Source organism: Rutilus rutilus (assembly GCF_951802725.1).
Source record: "Rutilus rutilus genome assembly, chromosome: 10".
Lineage (NCBI taxonomy): Eukaryota > Metazoa > Chordata > Actinopteri > Cypriniformes > Leuciscidae > Rutilus > Rutilus rutilus.
Genome location: NC_140215.1, coordinates 34,830,264 through 34,855,544, shown reverse-complemented (window position 1 = coordinate 34,855,544; position 25,281 = coordinate 34,830,264). Strand labels below are relative to the sequence as shown.

General features: G+C 38.5%; 2 protein-coding genes across 3 annotated transcripts in view; both read right to left on the bottom strand.

The window, feature by feature from the left end:
• Nucleotides 1–13,819, bottom strand: part of atf2 (activating transcription factor 2) — a 34,212-nt gene extending 20,393 nt beyond the window's left edge. Inside the window, exons 1-7 of one of the 2 annotated variants that reach the window (XM_084421676.1) lie at nucleotides 13,783–13,819; nucleotides 12,418–12,487; nucleotides 12,218–12,314; nucleotides 12,011–12,129; nucleotides 11,480–11,605; nucleotides 6,702–6,868; nucleotides 5,747–5,861 (exon numbers count right to left, since the gene is read on the bottom strand). In XM_084421676.1, coding sequence (XP_084277802.1) covers nucleotides 5,747–5,861; nucleotides 6,702–6,868; nucleotides 11,480–11,605; nucleotides 12,011–12,129; nucleotides 12,218–12,314; nucleotides 12,418–12,465 — 672 coding nt within the window. In that variant the 5' untranslated portion in view covers nucleotides 12,466–12,487; nucleotides 13,783–13,819. Of the gene's footprint in view, nucleotides 1–5,746; nucleotides 5,862–6,701; nucleotides 6,869–11,479; nucleotides 11,606–12,010; nucleotides 12,130–12,217; nucleotides 12,315–12,417; nucleotides 12,488–13,480; nucleotides 13,567–13,782 lie in introns of those variants that run through there. The other variant, XM_084421677.1, reaches the window with a different exon arrangement.
• Nucleotides 13,820–14,507: 688 nt separating this feature from the next.
• atp5mc3a (ATP synthase membrane subunit c locus 3a) lies at nucleotides 14,508–20,372 on the bottom strand. Its single transcript, XM_084421565.1, has 5 exons — nucleotides 20,254–20,372; nucleotides 20,007–20,074; nucleotides 16,848–16,922; nucleotides 16,248–16,435; nucleotides 14,508–15,055 (listed from the first exon to the last, which is right to left on the bottom strand). Exons 1-5 carry the CDS (start codon nucleotides 20,288–20,290, stop codon nucleotides 14,941–14,943), a joined length of 483 nt encoding a protein of 160 aa, XP_084277691.1. The 5' UTR covers nucleotides 20,291–20,372; the 3' UTR covers nucleotides 14,508–14,940.
• Between the last annotated feature and the right edge of the window lie 4,909 nt (nucleotides 20,373–25,281).

Here is a 25,281-nt window from a genome sequence, read left to right as displayed (position 1 = left end):
CACATTACATCACTAAACTGGCTCAAATGAGTCACTAGCAGGCTATTGTGTTTGTAAATGAATGTTAAAAACTATTTTTATTCCATTTATTTAATTGGTTAAACTAAATAAAAACCAGTAACATAAATCTCAACATAAAAAGGGTCCCTGAGTCTGTAGTGCTGTAAAAAGCCTGTAGAAAACACTGGACTACGGCATAAGTGAAACATTCTCTTTGTTTGTTTGTTTGTTTCCCATCCTTCTCCTTTCCTCCTGCTGAAAGCCTAGGGGACATAATCATATGCTGTTCAGTGTTCCAATCACACACACACACACACACACACACACACACACAGGGTTTTAACTGCCCCAGACACGTGTGTATGAGTGATAATGTGTCTCTGCATAAATTAGCGCACCCCACACGGGCTGACGTCATGAAAGAGGCGCAGTGTCCTTCATAAGAGCCAACATCATCAACCAGCACACACTTCACCCTTGTGCGTCAATTAAAAAGAGTTACACACAGGTCCATAGTGGACAAAAATGTCTGTGTCAAAAATATTTCATCGAAATTTGAAGCTTGGGAGCACAGACTTAAGTCTGGTCTCATTTTAAAGAAGACCCTTGTTGTTGAAGTAAAAAAAAAAAGAAAAAAAAAGAAGTTTATGAACATGATTTATGAACATTATTGCATATAAAATATATATTTTATGAAACAAGTTTCTTAAAATATATCTAAACAAGTTGTGTTTCAAATTTGAGGTTGATATCTCAAAAAAGGAGCTTTCAGTAAGATCTTGTTTGGACGCAGTACCAAATTTCCCCCGTTAGATGCCAGCAAAACTCCACTGGTCACACAGTGGCTGGAATTGTGATTTGAAGTCGAGTTTTTCTCTCTCAAATATTATATGCACACATACAATTTCTTTACTACACACATACAAATCGCACTCTGACATCCACACCAACTCAATTATCGCTGCATAATTTATCCCGTTGGCTCTATAATATGCAAAAGCATAAAACAGGAATAAAGCGAGTATTTGCTATATAGGCCAAACCTGAGAAAATGGCACGATTTGGATTTTTTTTTATTTTTTTTTTATTTTGAAGCCTTGCCAACAGAATGAAAGCCTATTAACAAAGATTGCATCATTTATAGTTAAATGGCTAAATATAATAAACTTAACAGTTTTAATGGGTTTCAATGGGGACATTTTTGTCCTCAAGGTCCTGAGTGAAATTATTTTGTGTACCTAGAGCAAAATAGATTCATTAAAGGAAATACTTGAAGGATATAAACATATAAATGAAAGCTGAAATAGTAAAATTCCAATAAAAATACGCACCTATGCCAATATTTATGTAGTTGGCATTAACACAGGTAAAATGACCAAAAAAACTAAACTGAAAAAGACAAACATGTGCATACGGTCGCACAAACTCAACGCACTGGAGCCATGTTTAAAAGAGGTCACATGACTTTCAAGCACGTTTTGTTTCTCCGTGATGGATTTGTGGGACTGTTCACATCTGGTCAGGACACAGACGGCTCGTAGTAACATGCGTCTCCTGTGACCACTTGTGATTAGAAAGGCAGAGTTTTTAAAAAGAGGAAAACATTTCAAGCTGAACGGTTATTTCAGTCAAGCTTCTGTGATCTTCAGATGTGTGTGTGTGACGATCATCTGAGATGGACCCTATACACACTTATTACACTCATCTACTGCATTATAATTCTGAAGCACTCCAACAATGTCTAATTAGACAAATAAAAAAACAGTCTGCCCTCCATAGATATTTTGGACCAAAACCTACTGAGACCTAAAGTGCCCCTATTGTGCTATTCTAAGGGTTCCTAATTTTGTTTTGGAGTCTCCTACAATAAGTTAACATGAATCCAATGTCAAAAAACACTTTAATTTTCTCATAACATACACTGCACATCACCTAATTTATCGAAGAGTCTGAAACTGGTTAATTTAGAAGATTCAAGTCTCTCTAAACCCCTCCTTTCTGAGAGTCTGCTCGGCTCTGATTGGTCACATGGCCTAGTGTGTTGTGATTGGTCGATCGCTTACAGCTTGTGTCGGAAACCAAACGCCCGTTACCATTTCTGAAATTCAGCTCTTCCTCAGCACTTGAGACACAGTGATACGAACAGTAGCGATGGCGTCGGTTTTACCGAATCAGTTCCAGCGCGAGTCCTCATCCTTTTGAACTGCATCAAAGTGGATTTGCAGAAAACTTCTCGACATGATCAAACTCTTCCAGTCTCAGCTACAACTACAGTGTTTGAGGGTCAAAGTAGACGTTGTTCACCGGCAGCCAATGAAGACCACTGACTGGCATTATGCAAATGTGTTACAAACCAGGAAGTGAGACTGGAATTACTGACGACTCGTTTTGGAAGTTCAGAATCGATCTTTTCTTTTAGGAGACTAACTTTATTTGTCATGCGCTTTGATCTTTAAAACTTTGCAGACCTTTTACATTCACAAACAGCTGTATCACTCACTACATGAAAGGGAATGTTCGAAAAAGCATGATTGGGACACTTTGAACAGCATTTTAAGGCATCATAGGTGCTTTCCAAAGGCTTTTAAAATATTAGGCTGCTGTCTAATACACCTTTGTTTAGACATTCAAAGGCAGCATTAAGTGTGTCCTTCACAGACCATGCAATCCCAGAATCCATTCTAGTTCTTTCCCTGAAGTCCACTTAAATTGTTCCAAGGTTTCATTTCAAAAAGAAACCTCAATAAGAAATTTCAACAATGTTTTTTAAAGGGATAGTTCACCAAAAAAAATGAAAAGCCCGTAAGACTTTCGTTCATATTCAGAACACAAATGAAGAACTTTTTATTTCTGTTCCTCCATTGACAGCGTGAGAGGAACCAATGAGGTTTATTCTCGTGTTACGCATCACGTTTGAGTTTCAGCAAGAACCAATGAGGTTCATTCTCGTGTTACGCATCACGTTTGAGTTTCAGCAAGAACCAATGAGGTTCATTCTCGTGTTACGCATCACGTTTGAGGTTCAGCAAGAACCAATGAGGTTCATTCTCGTGTTACGCATCACGTTTGAGGTTCAGCAAGAACCAATGAGGTTCATTCTCGTGTTACGCATCACGTTTGAGGTTCAGCAAGAACCAATGAGGTTCATTCTCGTGTTACGCATCACGTTTGAGGTTCAGCAAGAACCAATGAGGTTCATTCTAGTGTTACGCATCACGTTTGAGGTTCAGCAAGAACCAATGAGGTTCATTCTCGTGTTACGCATCACGTTTGAGCTTCAGCAAGAACCAATGAGGTTCATTCTAGTGTTACGCATCACGTTTGAGGTTCAGCAAGAACCAATGAGGTTCATTCTCGTGTTACGCATCACGTTTGAGGTTCAGCAAGAACCAATGAGGTTCATTCTCGTGTTACGCATCACGTTTGAGGTTCAGCAAGAACCAATGAGGTTCATTCTCGTGTTACGCATCACGTTTGAGGTTCAGCAAGAACCAATGAGGTTCATTCTAGTGTTACGCATCACGTTTGAGGTTCAGCAAGAACCAATGAGGTTCATTCTCGTGTTACGCATCACGTTTGAGGTTCAGCAAGAACCAATGAGGTTCATTCTCGTGTTACGCATCACGTTTGAGGTTCAGCAAGAACCAATGAGGTTCATTCTAGTGTTACGCATCACGTTTGAGGTTCAGCAAGAACCAATGAGGTTCATTCTCGTGTTACGCATCACGTTTGAGGTTCAGCAAGAACCAATGAGGTTCATTCTAGTGTTACGCATCACGTTTGAGGTTCAGCAAGAACCAATGAGGTTCATTCTAGTGTTACGCATCACGTTTGAGGTTCAGCAAGAACCAATGAGGTTCATTCTCGTGTTACGCATCACGTTTGAGGTTCAGCAAGAACCAATGAGGTTCATTCTCGTGTTACGCATCACGTTTGAGGTTCAGCAAGAACCAATGAGGTTCATTCTCGTGTTACGCATCACGTTTGAGGTTCAGCAAGAACCAATGAGGTTCATTCTCGTGTTACGCATCACGTTTGAGGTTCAGCAAGAACCAATGAGGTTCATTCTCGTGTTACGCATCACGTTTGAGGTTCAGCAAGAACCAATGCGGTTCATTCTCGTGTTACGCATCACGTTTGAGGTTCAGCAAGAACCAATGCGGTTCATTCTCGTGTTACGCATCACGTTTGAGGTTCAGCAAGAACCAATGAGGTTCATTCTCGTGTTACGCATCACGTTTGAGGTTCAGCAAGAACCAATGCGGTTCATTCTCGTGTTACGCATCACGTTTGAGGTTCAGCAAGAACCAATGCGGTTCATTCTCGTGTTACGCATCACGTTTGAGCTTCAGCAAGAACCAATGAGGTTCATTCTCGTGTTACGCATCACGTTTGAGGTTCAGCAAGAACCAATGAGGTTCATTCTAGTGTTACGCATCACGTTTGAACTTCAGCAAGAACCAATGAGGTTCATTCTTGTGTTACGCATCACGTTTGAGGTTCAGCAAGAACCAATGAGGTTCATTCTTGTGTTACGCATCACGTTTGAGGTTCAGCAAGAACCAATGAGGTTCATTCTCATGTTACGCATCACGTTTGAGGTTCAGCAAGAACCAATGAGGTTCATTCTAGTGTTACGCATCACGTTTGAGGTTCAGTAAGAACCAATGAGGTTCATTCTAGTGTTACGCATCACGTTTGAGGTTCAGTAAGAACCAATGAGGTTCATTCTAGTGTTACGCATCACGTTTGAGCTTCAGCAAGAACCAATGAGGTTCATTCTCGTGTTACGCATCACATTTGAGCTTCAGCAAGAACCAATGAGGTTCATTCTCGTGTTACACAGCACGTTTGAGCTTCTGCGAGAGGTTTGTTCTTGCACGTCAAGCAGGTTCGGTTGAGCTTCTGTTTATGTTCGCTGATCAATGTTTATATGTGAATAAAAGTATAAATTAAATCTGTTCATCATATGTGACCCTGGATCACAAAACCAGTCACATGTCGCACACGTATCGTATATCTGTGACAATAGCCAACAATACATTGTATGGATATTAAGTAAAGATCATGTTCCATGAAGATATTTTGTAAATTTCCTACCATAAATATATATTAAAAATATTTTTGTGAGTGGATGCAGCAAAAGCGCAAACATAAATGGAGAACTTTAAAGATTTTCTCAATATTTAGATTTTTTTACTAACAATAGTTGTTTCAAATATTGTCCTATCCTAACAAACCATACATCAATGGAAAGCTTATTTATTCAACAAAGAAAAATGCCATTTTGACTGGTTTTGTGGTCCAGGGTCACATATAAAGCAATCATGCCTCCTCAGAAAACTTAGGCTAAACCGCTGGATTCATATGGATTAGTTTTACAATCTCTTTATGACCTTTTTGAAGCGTCAAAGTGTCACTTGTGTAGCTGTCAATGCAGAGACAGAAATCTCTCAGATTTCATTCAAAGGATCTTCATTTGTTTTCCGAAGACGAACAAAAGTCTTACAGGTTTGAAATAACAAGAGGGTGAGTAAATGACCAGATTTTCATTTAATTAGCCGTTTCAGGTGTTTGATCAGGGTTGGAACTGAACTTCACAGGATGGTAATTCGCCAGGATCAGGAAAATGATTGTACAGGAGCTTTTTAAGCACACCCGAGAGAGAGGAGTGTGTGTGTGTGTGTGTGTGTGTGTGTGTGTGTGTGTGTGTGTGTGTGTGTGTGTGTGTGTGTGTGACACTCACAGGAATGGCAGTGGGTATGTGTACGCTGGAGCTGGCGATGGTGGCTGGAATAGCGACGGGCATCGTCTGACCGTTCGGCAGCTGCAGGAGAACCGGAAACGTGCCGGACACCGGACTGAAGACAGAGACAGAGAGAGAGGTGGGGGGAAAAGAAACTAAATTCATTTCAAACATAAAATTAACATTACTGTAATATAGAATTTAAATATACAAATACATAAGCTACAAACACAAGCTACACAGCATCATGCTTTAAAGTCAACATGAAACAGCATCTGCATGGTATTTTACTGTACGTAATGTGACATTTTCCTGAGAGAAACAGGATATTCAATGAGGATAAATGGGGCAGGATTTTAGATTAGATGGTTTCTTATCCGATTTGAGTCAATCATATTCACAACATTTATCGTTATTTGCTATTGTTGGTGTCACTTTTTTTATTTGAATATAAGCTAGCATTAAATGACTGCTATAAGTTACATAAAACAGCTATTTGGCTTTTGGTTCAAATTAAAAACATTATTATTGAGTGACTTCAGGGTAAAAGGAAAGCTCAGGCGCGGAGCAAGCTATTACATTTTAATTAAATATTACAAAGGCAAACATTATTGTTTCCCTTTGTGATGAATCATGCACAAAAAATGTATTAAAAAGCAATAGTTCTGTGTTCATGTTGACTTAACGTGAAGTATTAAACACATAAAAAACAACAGCATGAATTTTCTCTTCAATTGGTGTGTGAAACAAAACAAAAGGCTCAAATAAAACCGGTCTAATGGTCGAGAACAAATCTGTGAGGTGAAAGTGTAAAGGCACATGGATCACAAGCAAATGAAACGAAATCATAAGTTCTCCAAGTAAATGAGTGACCAAAATGAGGCGTAAAAAGGAGAAAATGATGTCAAACTAGGAGAGAAGCAGAATAAATACGTAACGTTTAGAAGTTACTTACACTATGGATCTACTAGAGGATGGGACCTGGGTTATAACAGAGCTAGATGTTGGCGATGGGAGAGCTTGCTGAATAACAACACCAGCCTCAGAGCTGGCCAGAAGCACATTTGGGACTTGGAGGGAGGCAGGACGGACTATAGTGGAGATCGGCTGCAAAGAAACCTCCTGGAAACACCACACGAGAGCCAAGCTGACACACACAACTACACTTCTGAGTCTGTCCATCACTGCTCTGAGCTAGTGGCCTTTACACCACATACATGATTCATCTATGAATTAAGAGACCACAATTTGTAGTGCCTTAGAGTTGTTGAATGACAGAGACAGCTGGAAAGAGTCAGTACTGTACTGCCATATACACTACCGTTCAATGATTTGGGGGTCTGTAGGATTTTTTTTAATGCTTAAAACTGTAATATTACAGTAAAATTACTGTAATATTGCAAAATATTGTTACAATTTAAAATAACTGTTTTCTATTGTAATATATTGTAAAATGTAATTTATTCCTGTGATTAAAGCTGAATTTTCAGCATCATTACTCCAGTCTTCAGTGTCACATGATCCTTCAGAATTCATTCTAATATGATGATTTGATGCTCAAGAAACATTTCAGTGTTGTGCTGCTTAATATGTTTGTGGAAACTGTGATAAAAATGTTCAGGATTATTTGATGAACAGAAAGAAACTGCATTTATTTGAAATCCGAGTTTGTGTGTCATTATACATGTCTTTTACTGTCCCTTTTGATCAACTCAATCTGTGAAGCTTCAGTTATTCGGCAAGGTTGTACATTTCCTGAAGAAAATGTGAGTGGTGCTTGCAGTGGCAAAACTCGGCACTCGGTTGCTAGGGTGTGGTTACACCGTTACCATGGTGATATTTACAGACTGATTTCCCAACCGAAACAAACGAGCCCACCTCCATGTCTATAGCTGTGTCTGAAACCGCTCACTCGTTCACTCATTCACTAATCCCTACATAGTGAATGGCAGTTGAGTGCACTACATCAGCAAAGAGTGAACGAAAATGAGTGAGCGAATTCGGACGCTGACATAATTATCACGCGCCAGAGAGCTCAGACAATTTCGTCATAAACATTACCCACCCATCTTTAATATTTCCTTTTTTGGCTGTATGAATTGTATGTAACAATTGTATGTATGTATTTTTCACGTTTATTGCGTTATTTGATAAAAAAAGATAATAAAAACACTTGCTTATCATATTTATTTACTTTTTACATTTATATGTGAAAATAAAAGAAAACAAAACACTACACAGCACATTTGTTTATTCAAATATAGATATAACGGTCTATATATAAATAAATAACCAGGCGTCTGGTCTTATAAATGATTGTTTTCTATCTCGCGTGTGCCGTTGCCATGGTGACATTTTTGTTTATTTATTCACTCTATCGCCTTATCGTGTTGGATTGTGGGAAATAGTGTCTCAGCAAGTGTACATCGGATGTACACTCGAATTCAGAGAGGATTGTGGGTAAAAGTAGTGAACGAATATAGGGAATGATGTCGTTCACTCAGAATTCGGACACCACTACAAAATGGCCGACACCCTAAATAGTGCACTATATAGTGGATAGGGAGCGATTTCAGACACAGCTTATGTGATGTTCCGGTGCCGAGATAAAGCTTATTCATGTGTTTGTACGGTTGCTAGGATAAACTATATGGTTGCTAGGGGTTGCTTATACAGTTAATACAGTTAAAAAGCCCAACTCTGTGTTTCTACAATGTTGTGGTGCTGAGATTTTGCTTGTTAATATTGTTTAATGGTTGCTAGGGTCCTGTAACTGGTTGCTACGGCATGACTATGACGTTGTTATGTCACTACTTATTGGCTACTTGATAGGCCGAGTCAAAAGAGCCCAACCCCGAGTCTCTCTGACCTTCTGATCCAAAGATATGATCTTACGAATTATGTGCCAATGTTAAGTCTATGAAACTTTTTTTCGGCCGATTTATCCCAAGGATAAAAGGCAAGGATGTTTTTTTTTTTTTTTTGTTCTTACAAAAAATAAAACCGTACTGACCCCAAACTCTTAAATGGCAGTGTAACAAGAAAAAGGTACGTGTTACAGTGCAATTATACATAATAATTAACTACATGTAATTACTATAGGGTTAAGTTGCATGTAATTATGCATAATTTATAGTTATTAGTACAGTAACTATATGTAATGTGTAACAAGGACACTAAAATAAAGTGTTACCGTAATAAGTATTGAATAAGTGATATTCTCTGTGAGTTCACATTAGAGCTGAAGGTAAATACAGATCACAGAGTTCTCCAAGTGAATGATTATTATTATAGATGTTATAAGTCAGAATCAGCATATTGGCTGAATTAGGAAGGAAGGAAGTCTCATCTTTCTCACACACTCTGTCCAACTAAGAGATTCTTTCATAGATGGTTCACCACTGATTGTTTTGTAGCTCTATGAAGAAAAGTATTTAATCTAAAAGCAAGGAGCTCCAGGACAAGCTAGCAGAAGCAGACAGCTTTCACGGGTGGGCTGAGGGGAGACGGCCACATGGATCTGGACTGCTAACACAAAGGCTGTAGGTTCAAACACAGGGAGGGGAGACCCAGCAACCAACAATTACTGACAACACAGTTCTGCACAGTATCGTCCAGGGTGGACCTTCCTTGCGATTAGTTGCTTTGCATTGAAAAAAAGCTACTAAATGACGAGCACTAATGCCTGGTTCAGATCACACGATTTTAGCCTGATTTTGGCACGGTCCGTATGCCGTAGGGTGTCGTGGGGATTCGTAAACGACAACGGGCGTCGGGACGCAAGATTCGATCGTTTCATCTCGTATAGTGTGTGTCATAAGTGGACGACAACCGGCTAGCGTCTGCGATGCTTCACGACATCACGATTAAAAGAATACCATGTTTACATTTTTTTTTGGTCCTCCATGTCGGGTTCAGTTAGTCGAGTGTGTGTGTGTGTGTGCGCGAGTGAGTGCGTGTGTATGTATGTGTGCGAGTGAGTGTGTGTGTATGCAAGTGAGCGTGAGTGAGTGTGCGTGTGTGAGTGAGAGTGTGAGCGAGTGAGTTTGAGTGAGTGTGTGTACTGTGTGTATGTATGTATGTGTGCAAGTGAGTGAGTGAGTGTGCGTGTGTGTGTGTGAGTGAGTATGTATGTATGTATGTGTGCAAGTGAGTGAGTGAGTGCGTGTGTGCAAGTGAGTGTGTGAGTGAGTGCGTGTGTATGTATGTGTGCAAGTGAGTGTGTGTGTGTGTGTGTGTGTGTGTGTGTGAGTGTGTGTGTGTGAGTAAGTGAGAAAGAGTGAGTATGCATGTGTGTGTGAGTCAGAGCGAGCGAGTGAGTTTAAGCGAGTGTGTGTGTGTGTGTGAGTAAGTGAGCAAGTATGGCAAGCCGTTTTAACTTTTATTCATTTCCAGGATATGAATTCTTGATATCTGTAATTGTATTTTCACTAGTGAAATGTCACCATAGGCTGCCATTCAAAATCAATTGTTCATATCAAGAATTGATTTCTTACTAGTAGAAATGCGAATTACTGATATCAATAATTCAATTGTCACTAGTTGAAATGTCTATTCTTGATATCAACAATTGAATTGCTACTAGTAAAATTTTTCATTTTTGATATCTGAAAATGTATTTCTGATATCAATATTATTTCAGATATCTAAAATGGCTTTCTTACTAGTAACAATCACATTCATGATATCAGAAATTAACATTGTCACTAGTGAAAATTGAATTATTGATATAAAAATTATATATTTTTACTAGTAAGAATTGTATTTCTGATATGTGAAATTGGAATTTCAACAAGTAAGAAATCAATTCTTGATATCAACAATGGATTTTGAATGGCAGCCTATGGTGACATTTCACTAGTGAAAATACAATAACAGATATCAAGAATTATAGTTTTTACTAGTTGAAATTCAATTGTTGATATCAAGAAGTAGTATTGTTACTAGTGGAAATCTAATTCCTGATATCAATAACTATCATTTTAACTAGAAAAAACTGAAATGTTGATATCAAGGATTCATATCCCGGAAATGAATAAAGGTTAAAACGGCTTGCCATAAGCAAGAGTGAGTGTGCGTGTGTGTGTGAGAGTGTGAACGAGCGAGTTTGTGTGAGTGTGTGTGTGTGTGTGTGTGTGTGTGTGTGTGTGAGTGAGTGAGTGAGTGAGTGAGTGAGTGAGTGAGTGAGTGAGTGAGTGTGAGTGTGTGTGTGTGTGAGTGAGTGAGTGAGTGTGTGTGTGTGTGTGTGTGTGTGAGTGAGTGAGTGAGTGAGTGAGTGAGTGAGTGAGTGAGTGAGTGAGTGAGTGAGTGAGTGAGTGAGTGAGTGTGCGTGAGAGTGTGTGTATGTGTGTCATACACGTTAGTTGTCTGACATGTTTCTTGTCCATGACACGAGAAGATTTGAAGAGTCAAAATCACGTAATCTGACACATCGTAACAGACAAAAGAATTGGGTAACACTTTATTTTACAGTGTCCTTGTTACATATGTAACATGTACTTACCATAGTAATAACAGTAAATTATGCATAATTACATGCAACTAACCCTCATCCAAACCCTAACCCTATAGTAAGTACATGTAGTTGCTTAATATTACTCAGTACTTAAATACATAATTACACTGTAACACTGACACCTTAAAATAAAGCGTAACCAAAAATCATGTAATCTGAGCCCGGCACAAGTACGACTGAGCTAAACCAGTGCTGATGTATTTCTCCCCGTGCCTCACCTTGTCGTCGGTGGTGGTGGACTCGGGGTGGGGGAGGGGACTGTCCCGCTGGGACTCGATGGGTGTGTGCTCCTCTATCTTGTTTCGAACAACAGGAGTCGCAAGCGGAGACAAGTCCAGAGGCAACTGCAATAACCACACATACAACAGCGTTCACCTCACAATACTCCATGTTGAAATGTTTGATTACATTAGTTTCACAAGCGTCAAGGTTTCCCACAAATTATGAAGCAGCACAACAGTTTTCAACATTGATAATAATGAGAAAAGCTTTTTATCAGCATATTTGAATGAGGATCATGTGACACTGAAGACTGGAGTAATGATGCTGTAAATTCAGCTTTGCATCACAGGGATACATTACATTTGAACAATATATTCAACAGTTATTTTAAAATGTAATATTGCACTATTTCTGTTTTTACTGCATTTTTGACCAAACAAATGCAGCCTTTGTGAGCATAAAATACTTAATTTATAGTGTATTTGCAAAATGACCACATAACTTGCAGAATAAACTGGCATCTTCACCTTCTTAACGTCATCCTCGGTGGCCTTCTTAAAGTCGTGCTCAAACGGGCTGGTGAGCTCGTTGAACAGCCCGACCTCCTCGCAGTTCTTCAGGAAGCGGGTCGGCGTCGGCGTCTGGTCTGCAACGGCAGCCAATAAACCCAGACACCCATGAACAACTACGGGTTTGAGTTTGGTTTCTCTTATTTTGACGGTCAGGTGACTCACCTGCGATGATGACGCTCTCGTTGCGAGCCGGACCGAATCTCAGGGTCATCTCATGCTTGTGTTTGTGCACCGCCAGGTGGTCTTCATTTGTGAATCGCTGTTGCAGGCAGACAGGCAAGTGTGTGAAAAAGAAAGCATGTGACTTAACTGCAGTGTTTATTTAAGTGTGTGTTAGTGTTTATAAGTCAGAGATCACATGCCTGTCCGCAGCCAGGAGCAGTGCAGAGGAACGGTTTATCATCACTCATATTCACAGCTTCAGTCTGCCACCTGATCACATCAAACACGAAACTTTTCATTAGTCAACAACGCAATGATTTAAAGCCACACCTAAGAACAGAAACACATGACTTGTACAGTACCGGGCAAAAGTTTAGAAACATTGATATTTTTAATGTTTTTGACTAAGTCTCTTACCAAGGCTGCATTTATTTAAAATAGAAATCTTTACAATATACACTACTGTTCAAAAGTTTGGGATTAGTAAAAAAAAAAAGTTAATACTTTTACTAAGCAAGGATGTGTCAAATTGATATAAAGGTGATAGTAAAGGTTTATTTTGTTAGAATTGTTTTTTTTTTTTTTTACTTTTTATTCATCAATGAATCCTGAAATAAATTATCACAGGTAATAAAAAATATAACTGTTTTAAACACTGATAATAAATCATCATATTAGAATGATTTCTGAAGGATCATGTGACACTGAAATGATGCTGAAAAGTCAGCTTTGATCACAGGAATAAATTACATTTTACTATATATTTACAAAGAAACCATTATTTTAAACTGTAATAATATTTCACAATATTAATGTATTTCTCATCAAATAAATGTAGGGTTTATGAGAATAATAAAAAATAAAAAAAAATTTCCAAACTTTTGATCGATTGGCACTGCTTATCAATCAGCATTAATCTATAATCATGAGTAACATTGAGTATTAATCAGCACTACTGTTACTGAATAGATGTTGTTTCAGACCGAGCTGTCACAGCAGATTTGACAGGACACAGATGAGGATTAAAAGTAGAATGACAGGCATCATTGCATGTAATTTAATATAACTCAAATACTTGGCATTGGTGTCTATGTGTTTGTTAAACCCCTCGCTCACTCACTCACATGCAGTAGTGAATGTGCTCTAATGTGATGTTCAGTCTGATATCAACACAACCTATTGTCACATTCTACTTTAAATATCACTGTATTTCTATACTATCACAACGCTAAAGTTAAAGCGCTAGTGTCTTCAACCACAAACCTGCAATAGTTTAGTGTATTTCCAGCGACGCCGGGACTGTATCAACACTAAACAGATTGTTTACATCAGTCTCAGCAAGCTAATCAATGCTCAGCCTCATCTCTCATTCATTTCAGTGGGACCTCAGCTAGCTGTTAGCATGCGTCGCCATATTAACAACAAAGAAACACCGACAAGCTCTGAACATGTCATAAAGCTGCGTTTTTATGGTGCTACATATTCAGACTATTCTACTAGCCAACCCAAAGCTATTTTAAAGGCGTGTCTGTTTATAAATAGTGTGCATTGACGCGCTTACTCACCCGCAGGCTGAACCCTGAAGAGCCAAAGCCCACTTATTCCAACTCTCGCGAGAATTAGGACCTCCATTAAAGACAAAACACATGTGGCAAACTCTCGCGAGACGTAGGTACTCATGCTCGCCCCAGAGCCAAGCCCTTTAAACTCTTATCTCGCGATAAATGTGTGCTCTGATGACCCCTTCAGAGCTAAAGCGACGAGCTCTCCTTTGGTGTATAGTTTTTTTTATTATTATTATTTAAACACGTTATAAATCAGATTTAACACCTGATTTTGTAATGCAAAGCATAATATGCATAAGCAAAAGCGGCAATACATTACATTAAGGTCCTATTAATTAATGTTCGCTAATGCTGTAACAATAAGCAATACATTTGTTCCAGGTTTTGTTATTTGTAAACGTAGTAGGTACATAAAAATACAACTGTTAATTGGTAGTTCAGGTCAAAATAATAATATTAACATCTTTTGATCTTAGTGTATTAGTAAATGTTAAAATAACTAAGATTAATAAATGCTTTAGAAGTATTTTTATTGTTAGTTCATGTTAACTAATGTAACCTTATCGTTAAGTACTACCACAAAAACTTACGTTTTACTGAAGTTCTCTTCACAAAATTAGACAGATTATGTACTTCACAAAACAAAACAAAAGTTGCTCAACTTGCTTATTGGTGATGTATGAACACAAGGCACATGAACAAAAATGAAGCAGACACCACAGAGAAACGGTAAACTGTGATCTAAATTTATTTAATGCAATTTACAAATGCAATTGTGGCTTTCAACCAATTGCTATAAATTTACAGTCACACTACCAACCAGCAGTTTAACCCCTGAAAACATCTGAGTGGACTCTTACAGTCTTCACACACTCACACACTCACACACTCACACACTCACCCTATTCTGATGTACAGAAAGTGCTATCAGGTTCTTTATATCCGTGAAGCAGCACCGATGGAGCTGTTGCTGTTCTTATTTAATGGGCATGAACAAGATTTGATTAAATAGTTAAACAATATTTAAATGATTTCTTTTAACATAGTGGACTTCATACTTCTTTCCTCCTGCAGAGACCAACAGCAGACGTTTTGGTAGCAACAGCAAAAACACGTAGTCAATAACTGCACTAAATGTGTTCCACAAACTAGCAGATTTTACATGGCGAACAGGATGAGGAAAGCAACCATCAAACAGAAGAGCCCCATGGCTTCAGACAGAGCAAAACCCAGGATGGCGTAAGAGAAGAGCTGCTGCTTTAGAGACGGGTTCCTGCAACAACACAACACAAAACACAGCGCTTTACTAGAAGTTACATGCAGAGACACTTGCAAACATTGACAAAGATTGTTCTAAATTCTTTGAAATTAGCAGCATTTCCATCCAAAGGTATGAATGTATCTATGAATATCGCATAAAACATTTGTGAATAAAGCAGCGTTTCCATCCCATGTGTTCAAGGATCAGCACTTCCTGGGAAATTGGCGCAAAATATCTGTGATAAAAAAGGAAGTCGCCGCAATCGGGGAAGAAACTGTGGCTCTTTTGTCCTCCATCATAAATGAGTTGCGTCTCAGAGCGTCAGACGAAACGCAATAAACGCTGTCGTGTTCGCTTGCGTTCGGATGCTGGTGTTTGGGAACGCAATCAGGTGAGACTTTCTGAGGGGATTAAACCAAATCATTCTGATGACAGACTTTGGCTCAAGCGTTTCAGAAGCATCAAACCAACATTTGAAATGCTGTGATACGATTGGTCCACTGGTTAGTCCAGTTATCCAATCACATTGCTGAGGGAAAGTCACATGACATTTTTTGTTACACATTGAGGGATTTATGTGGTAAATGTGTGTCCATCGTAGTTTATGCATACGTCTCATAAAAAAAACATGGAATTTCCATCCAGCACTTTATGCGACGTCCCAAAATCTGAATAGAAATAGGTGGCTGGAAACATAGCAAGTGAAATGTACAGACTCATTAACAATTAAAACGCTTCCGAATTTCTTCTCGATTGTGTCCGTCTCCTACGCTGTTTACACTTGTAAATACAGTGCAGTGCTTTCAGGTTCTACATCTGAACGCCGGCTCCCCATTGGCCAGCTCCTGAGGTGATCATGTGACCAGCGTCAGCCAATGGCATTGGTATTAAAGCGCTGCACTGCATTTATGACAAAGCGTAGAAGACTTGAAGAAATTGTTGAATAAAGTTGCTGTTTTTGCGCACAAAAACTATTCTCGTCGCTTCATAACATTAAGGTTGAACCACTGGGGTCACATGGACTATTTACTAGTAGTAGTAAAGGTAATCTTTACTACCTTTCTGGACCTTGAAAGTTGTAATTACCATTTTTACTGTATTTTTGAACAAATAACTGCAGACATGTTTTTTTGTGTGTTTTTTTTTATCCTGCTAACCCTAAACTTCTGATCAGTGGTGTAGAAGACCGTGAACTGCATCTGACCTGGCATATCCGATGATAAGGCTCCCGAACACCGTTCCGATGCCAGCCCCGGATCCAGCCACTCCCACGGTGGCAGCTCCCGCTCCGATGAACTTGGCGGCGGTGTCGATGTCGCGGCTCACGGCGCTGGTCTGGAAGCTCCTGAGGGCCTGAGTGAAGGCTGACTGAGGCAGGACAGCACCACTGACCTACAGATGCAAGAGAGGGCTTACTTGACCTCTACACGACCCGAGTGTGTCCGGCCTGCCACCTATCATGCTTTAACAGCAATCGAGCTACAACATGGTGTCAGATTCAATGTGACAATCACATTTCTCACCAGAAGGAATAATTACTGAGTTTATGAGGAGCAGATAAGCATGACAATTTTTTTTTAAATGGCATATAGGGTTAGGTCACCCCCCCAAAAAAATAGTAGGGATGCATGATATATCGTCCACCATATCGGTATCGGCCGATAAATGATAATTTTTTATGTTATCGTTATCGGCCGATTAAAAAGATTTGGTCGATATATTAAAGTCGATAAATAATGGATAATTTCCTTCAGCTGATTCAAAATGAAATGAATCACTTCAAAAAGGCAGGTTTGACAGTCACCTCGGGTTTGGCCTCTGGTCTGGAGAGCACAGCAGCGGAGAGCGGCCTGTACAGGGACCTGGAGCCCGCACGCACCTACAACACACAAAACACACAGACCGTCACCAGATTATAAGAGAACCACCTAGACAGCTGTCAATAAAAGGGGGTGAATTTGAAAGAAACAGTGTTGGACAGTTTTCTGAATGACATGTATGCTGGGAAAGGTCAGTTCCGCCTCAAGGTTCACCACAAGAAGTTGTGCATTCAATGCTGACTATTATAAGGCACCCATATGACGATGCATTTATATTAGGAGTATTAAAGGGCCCCTGTAAAGAGGGCAAAGTTGTAAAGTCGAAAGTGCACGATAAATAAAGTTATTGTCTCCCAAAAGAAAGAATCGACTCTGAACCGACTATACGAGTCGTTTTTAATTCGAATCTCACTGCGTGACATCTTTCGCGAAGCCCACAACACGTCACTTTACTGACCACAGCTTCTTAAGTCCAAAGCCGGACTCGCAATACGCTTGCTCATGAAAGATGGGTCAGTACTCGGTTTATTTGGACCAACTTGCTCCTCAGAATCACAACCTGCAAGTATGATTAATTATTGATAATTTTATATTTTTTTATAAAACATAAATAGTGTAAACATTTTCTAACGGTGTTCAAAATAGTTTTGTGTTATATATCGTGTAGGTCTCCAGCTAACACACGTTATAATATTTCGTTATAACATTAAATAATATCATTCTCCCAATGTTTCATCATCGGACTCGCGCTCGGATTGACGTGGTAAAAACGACGCCATCGTTGCGGTCTCTTTACAGTGTGTAGAGCTGATGTTCAGTTATGCTAATGAGCGTGTAGTTTCCGACAGGCGCTGTAAGCAGTCGACCAATCACAACAGACTTGGGTCATCTGACCAATCAGAGCAGAGCAGCTCACGGAGAGGAGGGATTTAGAGAGACGGATTCACCCGTTGAGTCGTTTGAGAATCAGTGGAAAATGTGGTGATGTGCAGTGTATATTATTAGAAAATTAAAGTGTTTTTTGACATTGGATGCATGAAAACCTGTTGTAGGAGACAACAATTTAGGAGCACTTTAAATAGTCTTCATGTATGACATATCCATTAAAACCCTAAACAAGTGTATACTGGCGAGATACCAGTACCAACAACCTGTCTGGCTACGTTCACACTGCCTTAGTGCTCAATTTTTATTGCATAGCTGTTCACATTGTTGTTATACATGTAATACAATATCTCAGATTGTAGTGTGACCAGACCATGGTCCTGAACTGAACTGCAAAAGAACGATAACGAGACGTCACGCAGCACGCTGTCATACGGAAGTAAATACTGAGGACATAAAAGTAAGTGATTACGTGTTTATTTATAGTGTGATCAGCGAATTTAAACACTTTTGCCTGTATACAAAGCGGTCACTGTAATACCCTATGAGCTCTGACACATCACTGTCCTTCACTGACTACCTTTCGCACCGGTCTTGATAACGTCGCCGGGTATGTACAATCTTTAAAGCGACTCCCGTGAGCGCAGAATCGAGACGAATGTTGCCCTACAGTGTCGGAAAAGTCGCATGAATTCCGATATGACGGTTCAGACTGATCATCAGTCCTGTATCAGATTTAGGAGCACATATGGAAATGGCCCAAAACAGAAATGAAAAGATCAGATTTCATGTGGTTTGTCACTGTCATGAGGAAAACAGATCTGACTCACATGCATTTACCTGTAGCCTAAACTGTCCTGTTCTCTTAAAGGGTTAGTTCACCCAAAAATGAAAATTCTGTCAGTAATTACTCTCCCTCATGTTGTTCCAACCCCGTAAGACCTTCGTTCATCTTCAGAACAAGAGATTTTTGATTAAATCTGAGAGCTGGATCACTTATAGACTTCTATGTTATTGAAACTTGCCAGCCCAGAAAGTTAGTAAAGACAATGTTTAAAATAGTCCAAGTGACTACAGTAGCTGCGTTTACATGGACACTTATCGGCTCAATCGGACAAAAAAACCTTCATGTAAACACCCTAATCGATCCGATTGAGCTCGATCCGAATTAAATTTCAATCCGATTGAAAGGGGTGGTTTATTCCTTTTGTAATCCGATCGAGAGAACATGTAAACACTTGATCGGATTGAAAACCGAAACTGAAAGGACTGCGCATGTGCGATGACGTTAAATAGCGTTTAATGCGCAGAACGAGCTGTTTGTTCACGTAAACACCGTGTTCGGATTCATCAGTCGTATTGATTTCATTCCGATTGAACCAAAAGGTGTCCATGTAAACGTAGCTAGTGACTCAACCTTAAGTTTATCAAGCAACGAGAATACTTTTTGTGCGCAAAACCAAACAAAAATAACAACTTTATTCAACTATTGATTTTCTTCTGTGTGGGTCTGAGTGAGTTCACGTAGTGTAACAACAGCGCAGCGCTTCTGAGTTGTACGTCAGAACGTAGGCTCGCTATTGGCCAGCAAGAAACCGGCAAGTTTCAATTTCAGACAGCTCTCAGATTTCATCAAAAATATCTTAATTTGTGTTCTGAAGATGAACGAAAGTCTTACGAGGTTGGAACAACATGAGGGTGAGTAATTACTGACAGAATTTTCATTTTTGGGCGAACTAACGTTAACCCTTTAACTGTTACAGGTTCAGTCCCACAACAGGACATCCCGTGAAGGAGCTCCATTGTGCCCTTGATAAAGACAACCTTCATCTCGGGTTACACCAGGGGGACCGCCACTGAAATGCCTTACTCTAAGATACTTTGCAGGATATCAATAAATAAAAATAAACAAAACCCCTTTGAGGTGATAGATAGACAACTGACATCTTCATCACTGCAGTACTTGACGTTACCAGACTACGTGGAATAACCACTTTCCACTAACACGGACCAGATTAATGTCTTCATATCTAGCACAGCGTTTGACCTTACCGAACTCAAAACTTTGAGCCTAAAGCAAAAGGTCAAAGGTAATCTACAACAGCGCGTGACGTTTCACATTATTAACCCTTTTAAATCCGTCCAGGAATGAATGAATTACTGACGTCAAGTTCAACCCGCAGGCCGAACAGCAGCAACAAAACACACAGTTAAACACACACACACTAACACTGAGTTACCAGCACTCACTCACTCACCAGGGCGGGTGTGGAGACGAACTTCGCGCAGGTGAACATGTTGAATTGTGAGTGATTTTGAGCGGCTTCTGCAAAGACAAAATATGAGGTCAGAGGAGATTTATAAGAAGAGCTTAAGAAATACAGCTGTCGTACGCCACAAAAACGTCTCCTGAATATATCCCGATCAAACCCGCAACTCTGTGCTCATACAGATGGAGGATGAAGGATGGATGTAGATTTATCTGTTCGGAACGAACGCACTCACCGAAAACAGAGGTCGAACCACTGGCTGCACTGCGCATGCGCACAACTAACTCTGCGCAATGACCCGGATGTTGGTGTGACGTCAACGCAAGGTCGTTGCTTTCGAGCTTTATTGGAAAGAGCTTCAGAGACAATTACACCAATGTAATATGTGGATTGTAAAAATTAAAAATAAAAATAAATTAAAAATTAAAAATAATTGCATTTTTGTTTAAAGATGGAAAGCAGCCTTTCAGAGCGTTTCATATAGTGAAATATTTATTCATTTATTTAAACCGGCTTTAATTATATATATATATTTTGATATTTAGCCTACAGAAATACATAACAAATTACAAGCGGGCACACAAAAAGAAAAATATGCGAAATTAAATAAATAATTTTTGATGTTCTCATAGCTTTTTTATTTGAGTAGTTTCTTAAATTAATAAAATGAGTAATTGTTTAAAGAAAAAAATATTTTGGTATACATAATTATGACCAGTGTTGGGTAAGTTACTATAAAGAAGGATCTAATTACTAGCTACTAATTATATGTTTAACAGTTTAATTAGATTACTGTAGATTACTCTCTCTAAAAAGTAACAACACGAGGACAGACACAACACTGCACTTTAATTCTTTCAAAGATATATACAATTGCATAAATTATTCTTGAATTAACCAAAGTATTTAAAGGGAGAAGGTTAAAATTATAACATACATTTTTACATAATACGTCATTTTAATGGTAAATATTGTTATATATGGGATTGTTCTAAAGTCTATACAATATTTAATGCAATTACATCATAAGTAACTAATTAAATTGCTAAAAAATTACGAGTAATCACTTATTTTACTTTTTCAATGGAAAAGTAATTGTAATTAATTACACACAATACTGAGTATGTCATAAAAAGTTGAAATTATGACAAAAAGTTTAAATTGAGTCACAATAATGACAGGAATTCTGTCAAAATTCAATAAAAAAAATCAGATATTTTTTAAATGTCATATTTGTGACTAATTATGCCATAATTTCAACTTTTTATCTCATAATTATGATTTACCAAAGCATGATATTTTTTTTATGTTACGTTTAAAAACGTTATACGTTGATCGCCGTCTAGCGCCGATCTGCGCATGCCCACAGGTCATAAACTTACTTTTTCTAAATGAATCCAGCTCAAGTAGACTGAGCTGGTAAGATTTTTCAACCTCAAAGTACAAGTAACTTACTAAAAGCGAGTGTTAGCAGGTTGAAAAAAAAAAATGATTAAGGTCAATTTACTATTTTTAATTAAATACCATGTTTGCATTTACAGTGTGACACTCGATGGCGTAGAGAGAGTTCAGCGTGACTGTAATCGCAGATAAAGAAAGAGTCAGGTAAATCCATACATAACATATAGCCTACTGTAAAAAAAAAATTGTTTTCATTATTTGTCATCACAACTTTTTAGCTTTTGTCAAATCAATTTAGATAATTAATGTGGTTCAGATTACATCATATTTTGAGTTTCTATTGATTAAACCAATCTCCTCCATTGCATTAACTAATTTTTTTAATTTCAATCAACTCAACATTTTAAGGCAACCAGGTAACTTACTTTTTTAAGTTAAACCAACAATATTTTTTTTACAGTGTACAAAAACATGGATCGACGAGACAAACCGGTGAGGGAATAGGGGATTATATATATCATTAAGGTTATATCATCACCGCTCAGTAAGGACTCATATATATATAATGAGTCCAGGTGTAAGTATTCTGGTGCGAGTGATCGAGTTGGTTCTGGTGCTGGTGGTTGAATATCTCTGTTCTACAAAAAGAGAAAATAATAATAATTGTGTAATCTGCCCATGTAAACTCTATAGGTTTCCTCTGGTTCCTCAGGCTCAGAGGCGCGGTGTAAAACACTGTCCCAGAGCAGCGTCACTGAGCGTCTGCCGAAAGCTGTCCTGCTCTTCTTCATGCAGTATTTGTCTGGTTGAGTGATGATGAATGATGAATGGCTCGTGTGGAGGTTCAGGTAATGATGCACAGACGGCTCGAGCCTCAGGTGAGATGATCAGGGCAGGTGAGAGGGACTCACACACACACACACACTGATCCAGATATACCTCACCACCACTCTAATGCTGTTAGAAGGTTTTAAATATTATAAGACATGTTATGCTCTTTTATGCTAAAGTCCCCCTGTGGTAAAAATCAAGTTTTTAATGTTGTTTATGTGTCTATGTGGTGTTTTTAATATGCTTTAAGACAAACCATGTGTAAATTCATAAGTCGACAGCATTGCTGTGTATTTTCTCCTTAAAACTGCAGTGAACCAAAGACAGTCTCAAAAACACGCTTTGAAATCGCTGGTGTTTCTGACGTCACAAACTACCTTGTAACCAATCAGATCAACGTGTGATCGTCAACGACTGGATCTCTGAGCTGAGTGAGTGAGTGGGGGCGGGGCTCATTTGCATATTCATAGAACCGCGTATAGGCTAGGCCTACTCAATGAGGAAAGGGTGTAGAGTTACATTCAAGCTATTTTAAGACATGAAGACTTGAATTATTGACTACAGGGGGACTTTAAATAGATTTGTTTAAGATAGGATGTTAAATAGCAACTTTGCAGTTTATTCATATTATATCAGTTAATATAAAACTCTTAGGCCCGGCTTTACAAACAGGGTTTGGGATTATGCTTTAGTTCCGTTAGGAGGATTAGTTCAATTACTGGTGTTCATCTTGAGACAAAACAATATTGCAAGTTGTTTTCAGTATAGTTACAACAGCTCAATCATGCATTTTAATCTGACTAGACTTAAACCTTGTCTGTGAAACCGGCCTTTAGAGAATTATATCTAATAATCTCATTCATCATAGCCCATCGAAGCCCATTTATGCCACATAGGAAAAAAAATACTATTCCTTCGTAAATCATTAATCAAAATGATATTATGACACTCATAATTAAGTTGAAATAATGACTTTTTATCTCATAATTATTACTTTTTATGTTATAATAATGATTTTAATCTTATAATTAAGGCTTAAGATAGTCTCAGACTAAAATGCATGTTTGAGCTGTTGTAACTATAGCTGAAAGCACCTTGCAATATGTCAGTGTCATTGTTTTGTCTCAAGATGCAGTAATGTGTTTAGGCACGTTTATAAAAGCTACTTAAATATCCTAACTGAACTAAAGTCTCGTCTGTCTGTGTCTCATAATTATAAATTTGCATGTCATAATTTGGAGTTTTCATCTCATAATTCCTACTTTGCACGTCATTATGGTTTACCAAATCAAGTCTTCTCCACATGTGGCAGAAATGGTTTCTATATCTGTGTTGTCACTGACAAAATAAGTAATTTTATTTAAATGAAAAAGAACAAGAAAAAGAATAGAATTAGAATTAGCCTACATTTCATGCTGACACTAACTATAACATTAACTACCAATACATTTGTTACAGTATTTATTTCTTCTTAATAATTCACGAGTTCGTGTGAGCTCAAATTCTTTAAATAATATTAACAGATAAAACTTGATTTGAATAATGTATCAGTATTAATAAATGTTTAAGAAGTGTTTTCATCGCTTACTCCTGATAATTAATGCAGTTAACTAATATCAACAAATGGATCCTTATTGTAAAGTGTTACCTATTTAATAATGTTACAGGGTTAAGATTAACAAATTAAGATTAAGATAACTGAACAATGGCGTTATGGACTGTTTAATATGTTCAAAACATGTAAGCAAATGGCAGAGCATTGCATTTTCATGCACGATTTTACTGTGTAATGCTCTGTAGAATGGGATGCTCCCGTTCCCCGTGTCCCCTTTCCACCAGAGGGGGTCAGTGAGCCTGAAGTGCCTCCTGCACCCTACTGCAATCCACACACACACACACACACACACACACACACACACACACACACACACACACACACACACACACACACACACACAACACACACACACACTGTACAGCCACACTGCTCTTAGCTCTGTAGCACATAGTATACGACGCAAAGTGTGTTAGCTTTCTGTGTGTGTAGAATACCAGGATGACATTAGCCAAAATGCGCAGTAAACAACAGAGTACAGTGTATCCCATCATGCAGTGCACTCAACTTGACCTTCTATTTCCTGCGTGACGAATAAACCATAAAAAGTGATTGCATCTATCTTTCCTGAATCAATATTTCATCAAACTGTCAAGGGACATTTTTTTTTAATGAGATTAGATTAAAATAACTGTTTTTATTTCCGTTGTAACTGCACTTGTTAAATTAAACATGCATGTAACGTCACAACAATATAACATAATTCTGTTTTTAATTTTTATATTGCTATTTCTTTAAACATAATTGAAAATGCACTATAAACATTAATTGAAATTCATGTTAATATGCCTTTTACACTTTATTGTCATTGTTTCGTGTAAATTTTTTTTTACACAATTATTATAATTTATTTTCTTTTTTTTGCAAAACCATTTTTAAAAAAGGAGTACGGCCAAAATAGGCTAAACCGAGCAGAGTCGTGCTTTATGAGGACGCCTTTAAGACAGATTATTCACCAGGGAACAATATATGGATGTTTAATTGTCGGACTTGGTGTTAGTCTCTCTCTTTCACTGTCACTGAGATCACGTTTATCCTCCGTTTACCCTCTTTATCACTTTCTTTAGTCTATATTCTCCATTCTTTATGGTCCTCTCAGCACTCCTCCTCATTCTCATGCTCGACTGTCTCTTTTTCTTCTTTACTACACTTCCCTTCCCCCTTCGGTGAGTTGAACATCTTGAGTGGGTGTATTTGCATGCGGCCCTCATCAGACAGCACACACTCTCACACACACGGGCGGCTGATAAAAGGCATTGACCCCCTTAACCTTTATGAATTACAATTTGTGCCAGCAGCACATCCTGTCAGAGGAGTGGGCACCCATGGAGCTGTGTGTGTGTGTGTGTGTGTGTGTGTTGTGCAGTTGTTAGAGAGAAAAAAGGCTCGTGCAGGTTCTGGTCAACACCTTTGACA